The following is a 20000-nucleotide window of genomic DNA, read 5'->3' as shown; positions in this document are numbered from 1 at the left end:
AAGGAAGTAAGTTGAAATTTACTTTCTGATGAGGATTGAAGATAAGATATTTACTCTTCTTTAAATTTAAAGTTAATAAACACTTAGTAGTTCAGAGCTATTGTAAATATGAAGTTCATCTATATATAGGGAAGATATCTGATGACAAGCATTGATGTGCCAACCACAGGAACAAAAGAACCTTTTGTTTCAACAGCCAGCGAGCCTTTGGTTGGCACATTAATAAAAATAGTTAAACAATAAATTATCTTCCCTACAGTGTTTTGGCATGCTGCATTGCAGAGGTTTCCCCTCCACATGATATACAATTTAAACAAATATTTACAGGGTGTCAAGTGGGTAAAATGGTCAGAAAATGAGAAAATCGGGGGTTTTTTTAACCTAAAAGTAGGAACAAAATAGCAGCATTTGCACGTGAATAGGAAAAGTAATGTAAATGCCTAATTGAAGTCATCATTGAGAGGTTCAAAATTATTGTCTTTAAATCAACATGAAGTACAAGCTTAGTACATTTTTCTCCAGCCACAAGCACAAAAAATACATATTTTTTCCTGAAAAGCCAGCGAATTTAAAAGGCTCAGAATAATAGGAAATAACAATAGCTGGCACATTCATCAACTACCTACAAATTACTACAGTACCCTTATTATCTACCCTCCGATTTCAATCCACGGCGATTTAGTAAATCCTCCACACACGTTGCTAATTGCAACTAGTACATTGTAGGAACTGGTGAAGAAGGCGTTGACAACGCTGGCATTTCGTATAATGTTTCTGTGGACAAGAAGGAAAATAAAATACACCAATTTTTTAAAGGACATTTATTAGGATGCGCTAACTTATGGCTTGAGATTATTAATAAAACAAAAGGAATAACGAATTCATCTTACCTTAGCAGACTTGACAGCAAGGCCTCGGCTGAACAACCACCTCAATCGATCTATGACAACAATTTAACTCGGAAAAATCAATTGTGCATGAAGCCACGGATGAAAAATCGACCACGCGAAAGTGAAAGACTTAAAAGAAATCAGCTTCTGCCACTGAACTACCGCTATTCCGAAAGAAAAAAAGGTGTACACGTCGCTGCTGCTATAAAACTAATCGAAAAAGACATCTTTGGCCGCCATTTTGTTTGTTATTTCGCGCGCGTAAAAAAAACCTGGGTACAAGCAAAACAATCAACCAATCAGACAAAAGTCTCCTTTGTTTAGTACATTAGCTTACAAAGAATCCTTGCACAGGATCCTCGGAAACCAAGCTACACCAGCTTGGTTTTGTACGATATCTTTACGCAGAATATACTGACAAAAATACCTAAAGCAAGTGAGCAACAGGGATTACAAGACCACAGTCTATGCTGTTTAGAAGGGCATAAAAGTTGACCAGAAATCATAGAACAAAAAAGCTTATCATGAATAACTCGCGCTGGTTTAACTTCTTTAACTTGGGCCAAAAGGAAGATTTAAGGCCTGCGAAGGATAAGATGTATTTCTATTAGCTTGTTTCAACTTTTTTGCCTTCTTGCAAAATCAAAATTACCCGAAGAACAGTGTAGTTTCCATGAATCCATCAGGTTACAACGTTTTTTTTCTACTCTAAGCTTCTAGTCAGCTTACATACTCCTAAAGGTGTGAATGGTGTTTCAGAACTCACTTTGTTCATTGTAATAATAGTATCTAATGATCTCCATTAATCACGTAGACCCAGATACAGACGATTGTTCTTCAGAAGAAAGTTCTGTGATTCGAAAAAAACCGGCTAAGGCGAAAAAGTCTCAGAAAAAAATCCGGTAGGTTAATTATTCCGTGATTAATGATATTTAACACTGATTATTCGCCAAAGGCGAGGTGAATAATTTTTATTTGTGAAATTACATAGGTGATTATTTGAAAAATGTGCATTTCCTTTAAACAATTACTTTCTTCATCTGTCACCTCGGAAAACGGCTTCCGGCCATTTTGAAAAAACCGCTCAGGTGATGATTATAGCGTAATAATCACCTGACGACAGTCGGGGAAACAAATGTTGCTACAACAAGTTGCAAAAATAGTGGAGACACCTCACCTTTTTTGGGGTGTTATTTATTTACCTGTTATCTCTCACACTGCAGCCCTACTTCCCCCCCTCCCTTATCAGTGTTGCTAGCAAGACAAAAAAATAGTTGCAAACTTAAACAGTCAACATTGAAAGGGGGAGAGGAGAAGGGAAGTGGGAAAGGTTTAAATTCTAAATACTGCGGGTATTGGAAGCTAGAAAAGGTGTTTTTTAATGACAGTGTCTCAACAATTTTGCAACTTTTTGTAGCACTTCCATAGGGAGGTCTGTAACGCTTCCTCACAGATATCGCCGGTAAGTAAACACGTGGTGCTAAAGTGTCAAGCAGTCGTTCCGCTTCCGCTACAATTCGTTTCTTTACAGTAGCAAAAACGTTCGCTACAACCTTCTTCACTTACCTACTTTTTGTTTTAATCGAGTTTAAAATTACGATCTAGAGGTCGAGTGGTTAGGTCGAGTGGTTATGATCTAGTGGTCGAGTGGTTAGGGAGTTGGGTTTGCATGCGGCTGCTCCGGGTTCAAATCCCGTTCTAACCTCTGGTTAAGATTTGTTTCCGGTTGTCCCGGAATCAACTCTACCACGCTTTGTAAATAGCAAACTGGTTGCCTCCTGCTAGTTTGGGTTCTTGATAATGTTTCTGTTCAGTTTTAATTGTTTCTTTCACATTGTTAAAAGTGGGGTGCCTGTAAATTAGCTTGATAGCTAAGTGCACTTCCACTATAAACAAAGCATTAACATTTACATTAAACTAATTGTATTTAGCATGCTGCGAAATTCTTCTACGGTCCTTCAGTATAAGCTGAATGAACTTAAAGACCCAACTTAATACATAGGCAGCCCAAGTTCGTGTCACTAGAGTATGAGTGCAAGCGATGTTGCGTTACAGGCAGCCGTTGAGAATTTAAACGAGTTATAATAAATAATGATAATAAATAGATTTATATAGCGCCATATCCTAACTGCTCTATGGCGCTTTACAATACTGTATTAAAAAGATAATGACTACATTAATTAAAAATTAAGACAAAAATCACATGAAATCACAAAATAATGGAAAAAAATCCTTTTTGAAAAGGTAAGTCTTCAGACATTTCTTAAAAGTAGCGAAAAACCAGGCTGTCTCATATGAATGGGCAGAGCATTCCACAACCGTGGGGCAGCCACTGCGAAAGCTCTGTCATCATAAGACTTTTGAATAGACCTTGGGACAACCAGAAGAGACTGATTGGATGACCTGAGACTACGACTAGGGATATACGGTGTTATCAAATCACTAATATAAGAAGGGGCTAAATTATTCAGAGATTTAAAAACCAACAACAAGATCTCAAAAACAATGCGATGCTCCACTGGTAACCAATGGAGCTCAGAAAGTAATGGTGAAGCATGACCAAATTTAGGATAACGCTTAACAAGACGAGCGGCGCAGTTCTGTACAGACTGTAGCCTCTGAATCTGGTATTTTGGTTGTCCGTATAAAAGGGCATTCTCATTGTCTAACCTGCAAGTTATAAAAGCATGTATAAGCTCTATTGTTGACTCCTCTGACAGATAGCTCCTAATTTTGGCTATCCTCCTTAGATGGTAAAAGGCCAATTTGCATATAACCAATGGACCTTTGTATGGGAAATAAAATACCGTCGATTATGAAGCCTAAAAAACGCTCAATTTAACGGTCATCCAATAAAAGGAATGAAAATGACTCACCTCTGGTATATTCTTCTGCCTTTTGGAGCTTATTTTACCGTTCCGCGAATTCCGTGTTTTCAATGTTCTAAGACGAAGTCAAGGCTGCACACTAAGATTTCCACCATAGTCAGCTCAGAGGCGGTTTGCGACTCGAAAATCCATCCCAGGCGCGATTTTTTCACGCAAAGCTAAAGCCACATCATTTGCGAACCTCGGTGAATGTTTCGTCGTCACAAATTCCCACGCACTTGGCTGGAAATGAGAATTTTCTGCTTCCGATTCCACGATAGCTGATGAAGTTAACGGCTGTTGATCATGTGAAAGGTCCTGGAGCTTGGGTCCGAGGTCCAATTAACTCCACCCGATGAGGTACAGTCATTTCATGTACAACACTTACCCCATCCCCACACCGGCTTCTCGAACAGCTCCATGGTTAAGAGAAGCCGCTGTGGGGATGGGGTACGTGTTGTACATGAGATAACTGTTCCTCATCGGGTGGAGTTAACTGGACCTCGGACCCAAGCTCCGGGACCTTTCACATGATCGCCAGCCGCGGTTGGGATGGATTTTCTAGTCGCAAACCGCCTCTGAGCTGACTCCGGTGGAAATCTTGACTTCAGCCTTGACTTCGTCTTAGAACATTGGGCTGCCTATGCTTAATACTGATACAAAGCTGAATTCCCATCAATGATAAATCCAGTCGTACACAAGATACCTTAACCATAAAGTCACGACTGATCAATCAAAAGTACCTTTAATTGTCCATTGTCAACAATATACTTATTTTCAACTGAGAAAAAAGGTTGGTTGCGTGCCAAATTCTGTTGTGCATTGACTCAAATTTCTGACCTAATCAAACAACTTGTAGTGAAACGACCAGAATCGTCGCAGCCAACGTTTTGTTGACACTGTCGAAGATGTGAAGATGAGAGTGATCATGGCAGTTATGATTTGTTATGAACACTACTTATGTAGTGAAAGTAAAGCCTGAAAAAAAAAATCAGGTTTGTACTGGAGTTTAACCCATATTAGACCTCCTCGATACCGGTGCAGTCCTCTACCGAATTAGATAACAAGCCAACTGGGAGCTGGTCAGTTTGTTTGTTCGTAATAGACTTGTGAATGACGAAGAAGAAGCAGACAGATGTAGCACGGGAAGAAAAAAATATTGGAAAAAAAAAGCTTCTGAAAGTGCTCTCCTACGGCAAAATCAAAGCAAGACCCACAAAAGCCACCACTCAATCTGAGGTTAAATATTGGATTAGCAAAACGACCGGTAAGAAATCGAATAAACCTAAGCATTTAGTCGTTCATTGTGTGAAGCTATATTTACATTTGCAGTTATTTACTGTTAATGTAGTTATTCTTATTGTAAAGTACAATTATAAACAACAGGAAAATTTTGCGTTCGTTTTCCGATACTCTCTTTTTCGTTTTCATGATATAATCGGCTTCGAATGACAACAATCACATGTTACTACGTCAAACACTTAAATTAGTGGAATACATAATCGATGTAAGATACGGTGATGCTCATGATTCTTGTCAGCGGAAATTTAAAGATAAGCAGGTTTCCTTGGAGTATTCAAACGGACACAGACTTTCAGCACTTTCGTGTCACAGCGATAACTCTAAGCTACCATTTGACAGAGACGCTCAGCTATGATAACAAGTCCGAGACTTTGAGATCTTGAGGAAAAAATGCGAGACTTCTAAACCAAAAAAAAAAAAACACTATAAACACTGTCAAGATTTCGAGATCGGATGAAGAGTATGCGAAAGCCAAGATTTTGGAGGTACCATTCGCCACCCCTAGTGGTCAACCTCAAGAGTTGGGTGATTGTGATCTTTGTGTTGAATTCGCACATATCTTATCAATCTTAAAAACACTCGAAAGAAAGAAAAATCAGACTAACAAAAACAAAAACACGGTGTCTTGGCATCATTTTGACACAGAAGTATCCTTTGTTTCGCGAGTAAACATGCCAGGTAAATTGATCACGGCGCCCGCGCCGAATTGGATGTCAATTTTCGATTTACTTGTGCAGCCAAAAGTAAAAATAAAAAAATTGAACGTAGCAAAAATCTCCCAAAATGTTTTTCGCTAATGGTAATTTTTTACATTTGCTGTTCAAAATTTATGTTGTTTTCATGTCGCAAATTTTGTTGCTGATGGCAAAATACTTTATTCTCGAAAACTTCCTTTTCAGCAACTACTTTTGCATCAATATTTGTTCTGCACAAAGCAGGCTAACAAAATCTGTACCTTGCTTAGTTCGCATTTTTGAGCTTTAAAATAGAATTTTTGGTGCTAGGTTTCTGACGGCAAGTCGTGTATTTTCAGGCCACCCATCCAAATACTAACCCCGCCGGACAGGGCTTAATTTCAATAAAGATGTGTCTTAGGAAGCTCTCAGGTGCTCAGAGTGCACGTGTAAACTTGTGGTGAAAAAGGAGTTTTAACTTAATGGCAACTTGAAAATGATCAACAATTCAGCCTCGAAACCAATGTTTTTCGATTCCCCTTTTTATTTTCTTTAATCTTTCTTGGTTCAGTATTTTACTAGTAACCACATGTCTTCTCAGGGGCTATTTACCGAAGACATCTACCATGGCACTATAATGATATATGGTACCAAAACAATATCGTGTACTATTAGGGCTACATGTTACGCAAAGATAACTTGAATCTCCTGAAAGACAAAACGCAGCTCATTTGACAATTATACAGCGCTGTGTTACTGCACTACCACACGTACGCAATGCGTGCCTATTTTTTTAACAATGGTCCTCCTCGCCGAAGGCTCCCGCTCGGACCTCCGCTAAAAATCGGTATAATTTGAAGAATCGTGTAATCAGAACAATGGGAAGAATCGTATGTCAAAACAGAATATAAATAATCGGAGAATCGAAAGTATCGGATGCGAAAACTCATATTTTACGATTGTCCTAATTTGCCATGATCACACCCTTCTCCAAGCAATTTAGTATGCAATTATGTGATTCTTGTTAGATCAGTGAGTTTTTAGTTTTTTTTTTTCTCCCAGGTGCGCGCGTTCTCGTTGGTTTCTTCGAGAACACATGACATCTAACAATAAAACTCTTTTCCGCCAGAAGTCACTGAGCGGGCAAAAATGTAAAATCTATGACGTCATAGGGTAACAGTGCACTATTATCCGCGAATGTTGACCGACGATTTCACCCTAAGATGCTTTAGAAATCATTTTCCAATTCTACGATTTTACCTTAAGATACTTTAGAAATCAATCTAACATTACTGTGGTCTGTGAGTGTGTCCGTCCGGGGGAAACTTTAAGAACGACTAATAATCGAGTATCACGTATACTGTAGTCTTTTGCCTTTTGTTCGTTCGGGCGAAACTCTTGTAGAATTGCATAATCGGAACAAGCGAAGAATAATATACAGGTTTTGCCAAGCCTAAAGGCGGAGTTCTCGTGTGATTTATTCTTGCCTAATTTAACCTTGCTTGAGCCTGATCGAAAACCAGTGCCTGGCAAGCAGTCATCTTTAAAAAAACCTAGACCTAGATGATCTGTAGACTTGGGCCTGCGAAATGGTCACGTGATACTGGTCAGCGGATACGCTGTTTTGACAGGTGTCAATTAACCTTAACATAACGTTGGATGTCCTAAATGGAAATTAATTAAATACTAGTACAGCATATATTTTTTTTCTTTTTAGGTGACTGAAAAACTTACAGGTTGGGTCAAAATACTCAGTAATCATGTTTGACTCGATTGATATCATCATAGCAACAGTCAGGTGTTTGATTGCCATTACAAGCATCGCCGGAAACTTACTAGTATGTGCCGTCGTAATGCGGCGTGATATGAGGTACACAGTTAGTATCAGCACCATTGAAAAAGGGTCTGAATGGGGGGTGTAAATGTCAGTTGTCGTCTATGTGTCAGTTGTCAGTTAACTGGCTGTTAATAATTAACTGAATACCTGAAATTATTCCTCTTTGACCCATAAATAAATTAATTAAAATATGTTAAGTGCAAAATCCTTATTTTCCACTATTTCTTCATCATCATTCCAATTTATTAGAAAGAACTGCTAAAATTAATGCCTAATTAAAATTTTCAATTTGCTCATTGATGACATCAGAGTTAGTATCTCTTATGCTCTCAGCCAATGTATCTTACAAATACAGCCGAAGACGAGCTCGTACGGGACTTCAGAAACATGGAAATGGAGGTGCCATGTCATGGTCCTCAAGTCGTCTTTGGAGTCAGTCTGGTATTCAACCACTTGTGTAGGTCACTGATGATGAGCCTTTCACGAACGTGTCGGCCCGTGGTAAAGTGTCAACTCATCTTCAGCCTCTCTCAGGATTGCTCTGCGTAAAATGCTAGGGAAAGGGTCCTAAACTCGATCACAGGGTCCTATCAGAGTACCCGGAGAAAACGAACTATCCAGTTTACTGCAACAAGCGCTACCCCCGGATAAGCGTCGCGGTCCCAATGCGGTGCTTATTCAAGGAATTTCTTCAAATTAAAAAAAAACACTGAAAGGTAACTGTAACACAGCATGGGGAATTTCTTTGCCTCAAAACCGATGTTCTTCAGTTCAAAGTGATTGTATTTCACTGCTCGTCCATTAAGAACATGCCGTAAGATTCAAATGGTGACTATCAAATGACGTGTCTGTTACTCTTCGTACAGAAATATTTCTCTGTGGCGTCCAATTTTTAAATAAGTGCTTTCCTCCAATAAGCACTGTACTTGGGGTGCCAAAAATTAAATAAGCGCCGCGGCGCTTAATCGCATAAATACGGTAGTACAAAAACGGCCAATTATTTATGACCATTTATGGGCATGCGAGTTCGATGACGTTTGAATGCTGAATAGAGACGATAGAAGCGAACGATAGCTTTTAATAACAGGGGGGAGGGGGAAACAACTCTAACAAACGCTGTTTGAGCAATATTAGGTCTTAACTTAAGTCGTCCCTGAAATTTGGATCATCCACCAGAATTTTTGGGCTCCATTCCCGGAGATTTTTAGAATTCCCGGCATATATTCTAAGATTTGCCGTTTATTACTACTTGTGTAACCTAACTTACCGAGGTTAGCCTAAATATAAACGTGAAATAAGATTTCCTTCGATGTCCCGATTTTTTTCTGCAATGTCCCGGGATTCTCGCGTGTTTCCCGGAAAAAATTCCAAGTGTTCCGATTCCCGGAGAAATCTCCAGATTCCTGGAACAATTTGGCTTTGTCTTTGATTATCAAAGATAATCAAAGATGTTTTGTCAGTTCTCAGTGAAACCGGCCATAAATCTCAGGTGTCGGTTAGAATTTTCCGCTATTTGTCAGTTGTCAGTTAACCCCATCCAGACCCTGTTTGTTTGTTTGCTTTTTTGTTATTTATTTGTTCGAGCAGGTTGAAGTATTGGCAGCTATACAGGTTATATGGACCTGCTATACCTACCCACCCATACACTAACGAATTAAGGACAGCCACAACACAGGAAAATTCATCCCCTACTCTTCTCAAAGAGTGTGTGAGTTCTCTAACCCTCCCTACCCCACTTTGCCACAAAACTCGGTATTTCATTGTTTGCTTTGCCCTTGTGTTCCCTTGGATAAAGATTTGGACCAAATGCCGCGCACCCGTGGGTCAGTTGGTTGAGCACCGGGCTGCCATGCGGGAGGTCGTGAGTTCGACTCCGGCCGCAGGGTCTTTAAATAACTGAGGAGAAAGTGCTGCCTTTGTAATAACATCTGCAAATGGTTAGCCTTTCAAGTCTTCTCGGATAAGGACTGTAAACCGTAGTTCCCGTCTCACAAATATCTTTGATGTTCATATGTTCCCTGTGAGGCGTTTAGAGTTTGAGAGTTGAAGTCTGTGAGTGTAAATATCCTGTTAAATTATACTTTAATTGAATCAATATGGCGAGCTTATCGAGCACAGAATAACCACAAAGCCAAAACCCTTTGCTGGGAAACGTAACATCACTGGGATATAAGATGGTCCTGACGCTTTGAATTTACTGAGACAATATCTTTCAGAGCTATTGATTGAATCGGTTGCTTGCTATTAATTTATTTTTTATGTCTTAGGACTCCTTTCAACTATCTTCTTTTGAACTGTGCTGTGGCGGACATCGTTTATCCTACCTTCTTCTTTGCCTATTTCATCTACCGTCACTCTCTTAATAATCCTGATGAAATACCTGCTAATGCAATTTGCCTGTCGTTGGAGAAGTTGGCGTGGATGGGAGCTAATTGTTCCGTATTCACTCTGATTGTCATTGCAAGGGAACGCTACTGGGCTGTAGTTCATCCACATTCAATTCAGCAAAAACTCACTTGGCGAAAATTGAAGGTGCGCTGATTATTCTGCAGAGTGTATACGTTGTATACATAAAGATTACTTTCAAAAGGCCTTTGGCATGGGAGACTTGACATGGGAAGTCAAATTTGAATCAAACAGTAGAAATACTTTAAAAATGTTGGTCCCCCATCAAATGAAATGAAATTTAAGCTTCAAACTTCTGCTCTCAGTATCTTTCCCTTTCTCATTGCACTTTTACGGGCGAGAAAGCTCATTTTAATTAGTAAATACTAACCAGTCGTCAGTCAAGTTTGGAAAGTACTTTGGTCACCTTTCCAACATTTCCCTTTCGAAAACTAATAGTTTTAATTTCGTATTCCTGTAACTTGTTCTCCTTAAATTTCTTCATAAACTGTTAAGAGTTTCATGAATCCCATCCTATAGGTTATTATCCCAGGTACTTGGATCCTTGCAGCTCTGCTGAGTTCCCGGGGATTCGTCATACAGAGCTTTGAAAGGGAGATCGCTGTAAGGTCTTGTGATCACTTCTGGGATGATAAAAAATTGCAAAAGGCCAGTTATCGGCTCATTTACTTAACCTTTGTTGGCATTTCATCCCTGTTGTTGATTGGCTATTACTCCATCGTTGTGTACACTTTATGGTTCAAACGTGACGATCAAGAGGAGAGACCATATCAGCGGCAGGTAGGAACGCAATTATTACCAGTGCATGTGAGGCTGTCAAGACTTTCCAAGCGGACACTCTAAGGAAGAGGAAAAAGCCTCGACACTTCTTGACATCTATGCATTAATGTCAAAGCCCACATTATTATGATGGGGAGCCAAGAGTCTATCATCCAAGAGTAAGATTTACCCAAATTGGCCAAGTCCCCATCAGCTTCAGAAGATTGTCTGTTTTTCAACCACGTTTTGTGAGAAAAAAAAAATCAAACCAAATCGGCTGCCTCAATGTTTTACCCAATTCAAACCCTTTGGTTATAAAACGTTTTTCTCCAGGTATTTCAATATCATTTAACTTTGAACGCTACATTATAATGCAAATACAATACACAAAGAATCTTAATTCCGGGAAATCTGAATTATGTTCAACATTTGGTCTATTTTTTTTTTCCCCACAAAATTGGTTTCAAAACAAACACTTTTCGGACGCTGATGGGGACAAACCTGATACCAGATTCTTACTCCTGGGTAAGAGACTCTTGGTCAACATTACAACATTTATATTGCTTATTAACTTATTCTCTGTTAGAGACGATCTGGGAGCTGGGACCACTTTCATTTCATACAAAATGTTTGGCTCGAACACCTCCCCCCCTGCTCCCTATCATGACCTATACAATCTATTGATTAAACATTTAAGCGTCAAGGCTACGACATGCCATGCGTATTCTCGACTTTCGAAAAACATCTCGGGTGTAATGTTTGTTCCCCGAATCAAAAAGACATGTTATTGCTTCTTAGCATTCCACCTTGGACACGTCCTTTCAATTACACGATTTAACATCCGTCATCACCAAAATTGGTGATTTAAGGACGGTGCCTACTATTGTTATTGCGCATACGTTCTACGCATCTCGAGATACTCTGGTCTCCTATCGGTGATGCTTACTAATACAGGGATATTTTTGCACGGTTTAAACTATCCGGAGAAAGTAGATCTTGGTAAGTACTCTTGGTATCCAACAAGAAAATTGTGGAGTAGCCATGCATTTTTGAGAGATAATTAAGCTTCAACTTGAGAAAGAACGTCATACATTGCTTTGTATTTCAAAGCTTTTTACAAATCATAAATCTTTGAAAATTGCGTGGTTACCCCTAATTTTCTTTTTAGATTTCAATAACACTTGTTAAGATCTACATGTCCTGCATAATCATAAACCGGGGCAAAAATATATTTGAATTAGTAGGTACCATCCTGATCGTACCATCCTTTTTTTACACAGGGTGTTTTGAAAGTACGGAAACGAGTTACCTTGATGGTTTTGTCTGTTACTACACTTTTTGAAATTACCTGGATTTCAGACAACGTAATGCACGTTTTGAAGGAGTTTGGCCTCTGCGTAATCAGCGATGTTGCATTTCCCATTGCTCACACCATGATTGTTTTTTAATTCAGCTGTCAACCCGTTTGCCTATGCTCTGATAAACCACAGATTCAGAGAGAAGATGAAAGGAATGCTATGCAATAGTTTATGTGCAAGTGAAAGAAATATCACAGCTGATCATCCACGAATCATCAGACTCTGGTATCACTAAGCATTCGCTCCAGAGGAGAGCTTTGTTTTGGTTCAAATGCCACCGACCACAAAATTTTAACAAAATATGAGCTATAGAACGTGATTACTATTTTTGTCTATCAATTTATATTTGTAACATTTTTTCCTCTTTCCTACAAGAAATGTCAATGATCGATTATTCATATCAGGGTTTATGTAAACGGCTTCACTGCCCCTCTAATATAACGTGTCTGAGAAGAGCCCTGTGATTGAATAAAACACGTGACAGAGGTGCAAATGCATTGGCTTTGGAGTGTTACAAAACCTTATTATTTGTCTGAGAGATCAAGAGTGCAAATATCGCAGCTGAAGTTTTTTGTACGTTAGCTGTTACCATGCTTAGTGTCAATTGGAGCATGTTTAGACTGGAGCATATCAGCAGTTGTCTCTTACATTTCACAAACATCTTGTGACTTGTTTAAATGGCTTTGAACGTCAATTTCACACATAGGGTGAACAAATCGACTTCAAGTACTCATGTTTGTCAGAGTCCAGACCAAACCTATACAAAGAGCGATGGTTGTAAGTTTAAAGGTCTCTTCACATAGTATGTACACATAATTGCCGAACCCCTTTGTTGACAACCAGGTGATCTGGCCGCAAATAATCAACCAATCAGATTCAAGGAGAAATTATTTTTAATGCCGCACAGAATTCTTTACGCGCCTAGCCTTCAGAATGTGTTCCATGGATGCAACGATGGCGCCGTGAGGGTAAATAAGGCAGTTCTTTATCGGAAGGGTTTTTTTTATCAGTATGTTTTTGTAGTGAGTAATTTTAAAACCATTGCATTTTAATGGGGTATTCAGCTTTGTTTGCTGAAGGAAGTGTGTTCAGAATACGCAGGCAAGCCAGCTGTGCTGCTCTAACTAAACATTCACTACTATCGAGTCATCGCCTAGTTCTAAACCAACGACATGTGAAAAATTTATTAACAGTCGTTTACTTTCATTGTCTTCAACTTTGGTGGACTGAATGGAAAAACAGTGGCTCGGGGGACTTGTCAAGACTTTGCACTTCAAGATCTGAGGGCTCCCATGAAACGAACGACGCTTGAACAGACTGCAAATGAAAACTTATGCTTGCCTGTGGCAACTTGCATTGATGAAATGATCTCGCAGACTGTTTTGTTACTAAAGAAATAGACGTGTTGCTGAAATTATTTAGTGCACACTGCCATAGCTCATCGGTTAACAACGTGATATCCTCGGAATACTGAACTTCATTCAGCCGTCTGTTTACTTTGATTGGAACATTGCCTTGTCCTGGCGAATCTTGGGTTATTTCACCCTGAAAGTAGTAAGTACATTTGTAATTTCACCGATTTGAAATTCACCACGTAGAGTACTTTTATTCCAATACTTAAAAGTAATATAATAGTGCACGATCGAGCTGGATACTAGTAGTATGTTTTTCTAAGTTGGCAAATAAAAAGCTTAATCATAACCTTTGCAATTTTCTGAAATTTGATTGGTACATTAACTGCTTTATTTTTCACTAATTAATGTATTGTGTAGGCTTGTAATCGGACAGTGAAATCAGACAGTTGGCTGTATTTGGACACCTGTAATTATATAGTTGTATCAGCCAGTCATATTAAGTGCACTCAGCACCAATCACAGAATTTAGCACAATAACCATGGCAAGAACCACCTACCCTACCAAACCGGGGATTGTCCAAAATGAACGAATTTGTAACATTAGACAGTGAAAAGAAATGCATTTGTTTTCTTTGAAACTGTAATGGTTATGATTAATTGGTAACAGGACTTCACATTCTCCAAGTCGGTCTGTAATCATACTCATGTTTAAACAAATCGGACTCCCACTATGCGGTTGTCCAATTTTGTTAATCACTTGTGTAATTACAGAATTGGACTCCACTCAGTCGTATTACCATCGTAGTGCGTTTTTATTGGCACATTGTTCATAAATAATGAAGGATCATGCTCTGATTTTTGTCTCTTCAATTAGATTAGTGTCCAGCTGGTAAACTTGGTGCCACACCTGTTGTTCAATAATTATTGTAACATTTTACTCATAACCTGCTTGATTGAAATACTGACATGTTTATTGGTCTTTTTTTTGGTCTGATGTATGGTCTGTCAGTTCATTTGTAAAATTTTTCCGCAATTTCTAAAGGGCAGTCAGATGTAGTGTTAAGAGTAATTTTTTTCTTGGCAAAAAGAGAATTACCCCCTGTATTGTGTCATTGCTACATCAAATTCTCACACGTCAAGTGCAATTTAAAAGTGCACTCAGAGACACTTTGCCCTCAGAAAATGTCCCTAGTACTGTATTTGTGATTTACCAGTTGTAAAATAGAAAAGATAGAAAAAACATAGAGATGATTAAAATTTTTAAAGTGTTATGTTTACTATGATTGATTATAATTACCGTAGGTACCATTTTTTTCGTTCCATTTTTTCCCTCATTCACATCCTGTCTTTTCCTTTCAGCTTACATGTATGTTGATGAAGACTTCAGGGTAGTGCTCTCTCTGCATGTCAGTTCAAGGACTTCATTTGCAAATTGCTGCCAAATTACTTGTTTTTGATACTTCTCTTTTGAAATTGGAGCATTTTGTCCTCCAGAAAATAACAATGATTTTTTTTTTGTTTGTGAGCAGTCTGCATGATGCCATCTTTGAAATTCTGTAATGTTATGGGAAGACAAATAATTTGAGCATCCAAAAGTGCCTTGTCCACATAGTATCCAACATAAGTAAGAATCTGTTTAACGGAAGTAGTAATATTTGAAGTGCCAGGAAGCCAAGGTGGATGCGTGCCTGAACTTCATATTCATCGCCTGTCAAATCATGAGGTGTGTGGAGGTTTCTGTATACTTTATCAAGACCTTTACAAAATGTACATAAGATTTCAAGAAGAGTTCCTCTAAAACCTGTTTTTTTCAGAATGAATGCAAGGCATTCTCTCTCCAAATGCCAAAACACCAACTTCATCAAACTAGACTGTTTTCTCCTCAAGGCGTTAATACAGACTTGGCCAATCCTTTTTTGAGGGCTACCAGAAATTGTTGATCACTACCAAAAACAGCTACAACAAAAACTAATGCACATGAATTGTTGTGAGAAAAAAAAAATCAATTACAGTTCTACTTTCAATAATAATTTATTTGAGGTATTTTATCCTTTTATGGAACCTGTTAATTACACCATTCATTAATTCATACTTAATTATGAGTATGTTGAATATAAAATTTATTTGTATAGATTTTTTGGTTTTGTAATGCTTAATTGAGGATCTTTTTAAATCCTGATGACATTTTCTTAAATGCAAAGTAACAGGAACACTCATGAATATATTTATTAATACATTTGATTTGTGGCTTGTTTGGACATAGTAGTGAACATTTCTTTAAAAGAACTCAAGTGTACATACTCATAAGTTTGATGACCTTTTTCGAAAGAAAGGTTCAATTAATTAATCATTTTGGAGCTAACAAACCTGATGCAATTTTTGCAATCCGCAGACACTGTGTCTCTGCAGATCGAAACCCAAGGTCGGAAGTTCCAGGGTATTACTCAGAGAGGGGTGTTCCACAGATATTTTTACAACCAGTGTTTCCCAGATTTTGTTTAGCAAACCTCCTGTGTTTTTCTTTGCTAGGGGCTTTTCCACTTAGTTCATGAACTGCCCCAGCACATTCTTTGACAGTGTCATAGTCATCATTCCCCAACCAAAGAGAAACTGTTAATACTGTGCTTAGTAAATTGTATGGCTGCACGAAGCTTCCATCCAAATCGGAACAGATTTGCCGTCGAAGGATGTTTTCCAACCGTCCAAATCAACATTTCCCATATTAACAACAACATTATGAGTTCAAGTCACGGTATTAGTGAAGAATAAAACAATTCCCGACAGCAAACATCGTGAGCGTAGTGGCCACCATCATTCAACCTCCTCACAGTGATGCGCGTGCTGCCTTTTGGGATACGGCATTAAAAATTTCTCCCCAGTCTCGCGCAATGACGTCACCAGATCACCTGGAATCATTATGTTGTCTTTGCTGTATCTGATATGTTCACTGACATAACATAACCAGAATTTACCATTTTGTTAAAACCGCATATTATATTTGTTGTTATGAAATTTCAAGCCTTGATAGTGATCCGCTTATTATTTTTTCCTCTCCCCAGACTTTCCGTGCGTTTTCCAGTGCTAATTGATTTCCACAATAGTAAATTGGATAAGTGTTGTTATGGCATGTGTGGGCTCCCCAGCACAGTCACAAATGAATCTATTTTTAGAATACCCGTTTCCGCGAAAATCAGTTGTCATGTCCCAGAAAACAACATGGCAGAAGCAGTCGCGCGTGACATGCCTTCTTCTGATTGGTTAAAACTGGACGCCCTTTGTTTGTTTCGCGTGCAGTGTAGTTTAAAATAAATCTATTTGTGACTGTGCTGGGGCAAGGCCGCAAAGTGATAGATCAAAACTTATCCAATTCACTCTTGATTTCCATATTTCCCTGTTTGCATCCTACTTAATTCTGCTTGGGTTGCCCAAGGTCTAATCACAGTGGAAATAAAGTTAATCAGTAAACCAGTTGTAGAGATACTCAGCCGTACGCTATATAAACTCAACGCTTTATTTCTTAGGACAAACAAGTTACATAATGTTCCTACTCCGCTTCGCTCGCCGTCTGCACGTGTACCATGTCTGCGATGATCTGTGTATCTCTTCATTTCATCTTTGGATTACTGATCGTTGATCCTCATTTCTTCACCTTTCGAGAAACTGCGTATTGTCTCTGGAAGTTTTGTTCTCATTGCTCGTCCATACAGAACTGTGTGAGGTGGGACTCCAGTTGAACTATGTGGTGTTGCTCTGTAGCTTCTTAAGAATATAAGCTCCAATTCTTGTTCTCTACGTTCGCTGTTGTGCAAATTCGCTTAATGTTCCTCATGAAACGTTCACATATTCCATTGGCCTCAGGCAACAATGGCGTGATCTTTCTGTGCTGTATTCCCATGTGCTGCACAAATCTTGAAAATGACTCAGAGTTGAATGGAGCCCCATTCTCTGTTCGAATCTTAGCAGGTATCTGGTGTCGAGGTATTATATTGTCCAGGTGTGGAATAATTGATTCAGCGCTTGTTGAGTTCACAACTTCGACTTTCAGAAATCTGGAGTGGTCATCAATTACGACTAGTAAGTGTTGACCAGATGGTAGAGGACCAAAAAGATCTGCTGAGACTTGAATCCATGGACCTTCAGGGAGTCTTGACATCTGTAGTGGCTCTCTGATTAACGGTTTTGTGACCGCTTGACAGGCTAAACAGCTGTTAATCTTGTCCTCAATAAGTGAATCAATGAAGGGGAACCATACCTTTTCTCTGATCGTTGCTTTTGTCTTGGCCATTCCCTGGTGACCTCCATGAGCAATGTCTACTGATCTGTTCTGCAGAGACTCCGGTATGACTATTCTTGTGCCTCTTGAAACAAGGTTGCCTTCTGCATTAACGCTCAGCTCATTTTTCACAGTCTGAAATGATTTGAAAGCCTTGTTGTCCAACCTTAATTCTTCAGTGTTCTAGTGATACCAGTTGTTGTTTCTTATGTTTTCAACATTCAGTGCTTCTCTCTTAACTTCTTCAAGGTTGATTGCAACAGGTGTTGAGTGTTGTGAGACGAAATTGATGCATTCTTCTGCAATTTTCTCTTCCCGGATATTGGTTTGAGTTTGCTTCCTCGGGTGCCTTGAAGAGTAATCTGCTGGGTTGTCTGGCCATGTGCATACACTATGTTGGGCTGATATGACTGTAATCTGAGTGACCATCTCTCTATCCTAGGCGTTGGCCTTGACAGAGGATTGCTGAAGATGGATGTTAGAGGCTTATGGTCTGTATACATTGTTACTGGCTTGCCATACCAATATAAATGATAGTGCTTACACCCCATACAACGGTCAATGCTTCCCGCTCTGTTTGCAAGTATCTTTGCTCTGTCTTGGTGAGAGACATGCTCCCATAGGCTATGACGAGAGAGTCACCAGTGTCGTTTTTCTGTGTGAGGATTGCTCCCAATCTAACTGGGCTTGCATCAACTCTGATTTCTGTAGATTTCGACTTCGACAAAGTAGGCCAATGCTGGCGTTGACTGCAGTTTTTTTCTTGAAAGTCTCAAAAGACGTCTGATTCGTTGGTGTCCAGTTCCATGAACTATTCTAGTGTGTCAAATCTCTCGGGTGGTGCTGTGATGCTCGCATGATCTTCAATAAATCTTGAGGAGTAACCAGTCATGCTAAGGATGCTTCGTAATTCTTTGATGTTGGTAGGTGGTGTGACATATTAGCGTGACATATTAGCATATGTTAATTTACTCGTATATATGCAGTGTGAATTTAATAAAGATATTTAATAAACACTTGTATCCTGTTCAAGAGAAGATTGATGCCATAAAGAATGCTCCAGCGCCAAAAGATGTGGGCGAGTTGAGGTCGTTTCTGGGCATGGTGCAGTATTATTCACGTTTTCTACCAGGATTAGCCACTACCCTTGCACCATTGCACCAGTTACTTAAGAAAGATGTACACTAGAGGTGGACAAGTGTGGAGCAGACAGCGTATGAAAGTTGTAAAGAGAGCCTGATCAGGAATGCCCTACTTGTTCATTATGATGCTAAACGAGAACTGCGACTGGCGTGCGATGCCTCATCTTATGGTCTTGGAGCAGTAATCAGGCACGTAATGGATGATGGACAGGAAAGGCCAATTGCATTTGCATCAAGAACATTGAGTGCCAGTGAGAGGAACTATGCACAAATTGAAAAGGAAGCCTTGTCCTTGGTGTTTGGGGTGAAACGTTTTCACCAGTTTTTATATGGGCGCAAGTTTACACTAATGACCGACCACAAACCTTTGCAGCCAATTTTGGGTCCAAAGCCCGCTGTTCCAACTCTTGCTGCAGCACGTATACAGCGATGGGCACTGGTACTGTCAGCTTTCGACTATGATCTTATGTATCGTAGGTCAGAAGAGCATTCAAATGCTGATGGCTTGTCGAAATTGCCGTGCCAGGAGTCTAGAGTTGCTATGGAGGGTGAGGCGTATACTGTTGGCGCTGTTCGTGAGAACTTCCCAATTATGGCTGTGGACATTGCTGAAGCAACTATCAAAGATCCTTAACTGTGTAAGGTGTATCAGTATACTTTGAATGGTTGGCCGGATAGATGTGATGACATGGAGATGAAACCTTTAAAAATAATAACCAGGCCCTTTTACATAAAATAATTTATGCTGTTAAAAGTAATTAGGAACACACCGAAAAAAGCCGTTTTGTATTACCGATAAAAATACAAAACAGGCCGTTAAAAGGTATAACGGTGGCTGAAAAACTGTCTTGTGAGACAAGTTTATTATCAGAATTTTGACCAGAACGGGCCTCCATACTAACACACCTTGACATTCTAGAGAACAGTTCCCTTCTTCAAATGAGTCAGTCAAATCAGCTGACCTGTTCTTATAACCAAGTGCCCCAATGAGATGATCTGCATGAACACGCCTTGTTGAGCCACCCACCTGGACCAAATACCACCGACTTCCATCCGCTTTCAAGACCACACCCGGACTCCACTTCACTATCTGCGACCCAAATCCTTTATCGGGGATACGCACTCGGACAGGCTCGT

At 39.4% G+C, this 20000-nt stretch overlaps 1 protein-coding gene and 1 long non-coding RNA gene across 2 annotated transcripts in view; both read left to right on the top strand.

Annotated features, from left to right (window-relative positions):
• The window catches only part of LOC137997511 (neuropeptide FF receptor 1-like), a 23180-nt gene extending 10799 nt beyond the window's left edge, over positions 1 to 12381 (top strand). Inside the window, exons 2-5 of the mRNA XM_068843558.1 lie at positions 7451 to 7603; positions 9838 to 10102; positions 10496 to 10756; positions 12016 to 12381. Of these exons, the coding sequence (XP_068699659.1) occupies positions 7494 to 7603; positions 9838 to 10102; positions 10496 to 10756; positions 12016 to 12183 (804 nt within the window). The 5' untranslated portion in view covers positions 7451 to 7493 and the 3' untranslated portion in view covers positions 12184 to 12381. The remainder of the gene's footprint in view (positions 1 to 7450; positions 7604 to 9837; positions 10103 to 10495; positions 10757 to 12015) is intronic.
• Positions 12382 to 13009: 628 nt separating this feature from the next.
• On the top strand, positions 13010 to 15706 carry LOC137994906 (uncharacterized). The gene is made up of 2 exons (XR_011122214.1): positions 13010 to 13647; positions 14808 to 15706. It is a non-coding gene; the product is annotated as an uncharacterized lncRNA (long non-coding RNA).
• Positions 15707 to 20000: the final 4294 nt, after the last annotated feature.

The sequence above is a fragment of the Montipora foliosa genome, chromosome 3, assembly GCF_036669935.1.
Source record: "Montipora foliosa isolate CH-2021 chromosome 3, ASM3666993v2, whole genome shotgun sequence".
NCBI classification, from domain to species: domain Eukaryota; kingdom Metazoa; phylum Cnidaria; class Anthozoa; order Scleractinia; family Acroporidae; genus Montipora; species Montipora foliosa.
Note: the sequence above shows the minus strand (reverse complement) of the source record. Positions and strands in the feature narration are given on the sequence as shown.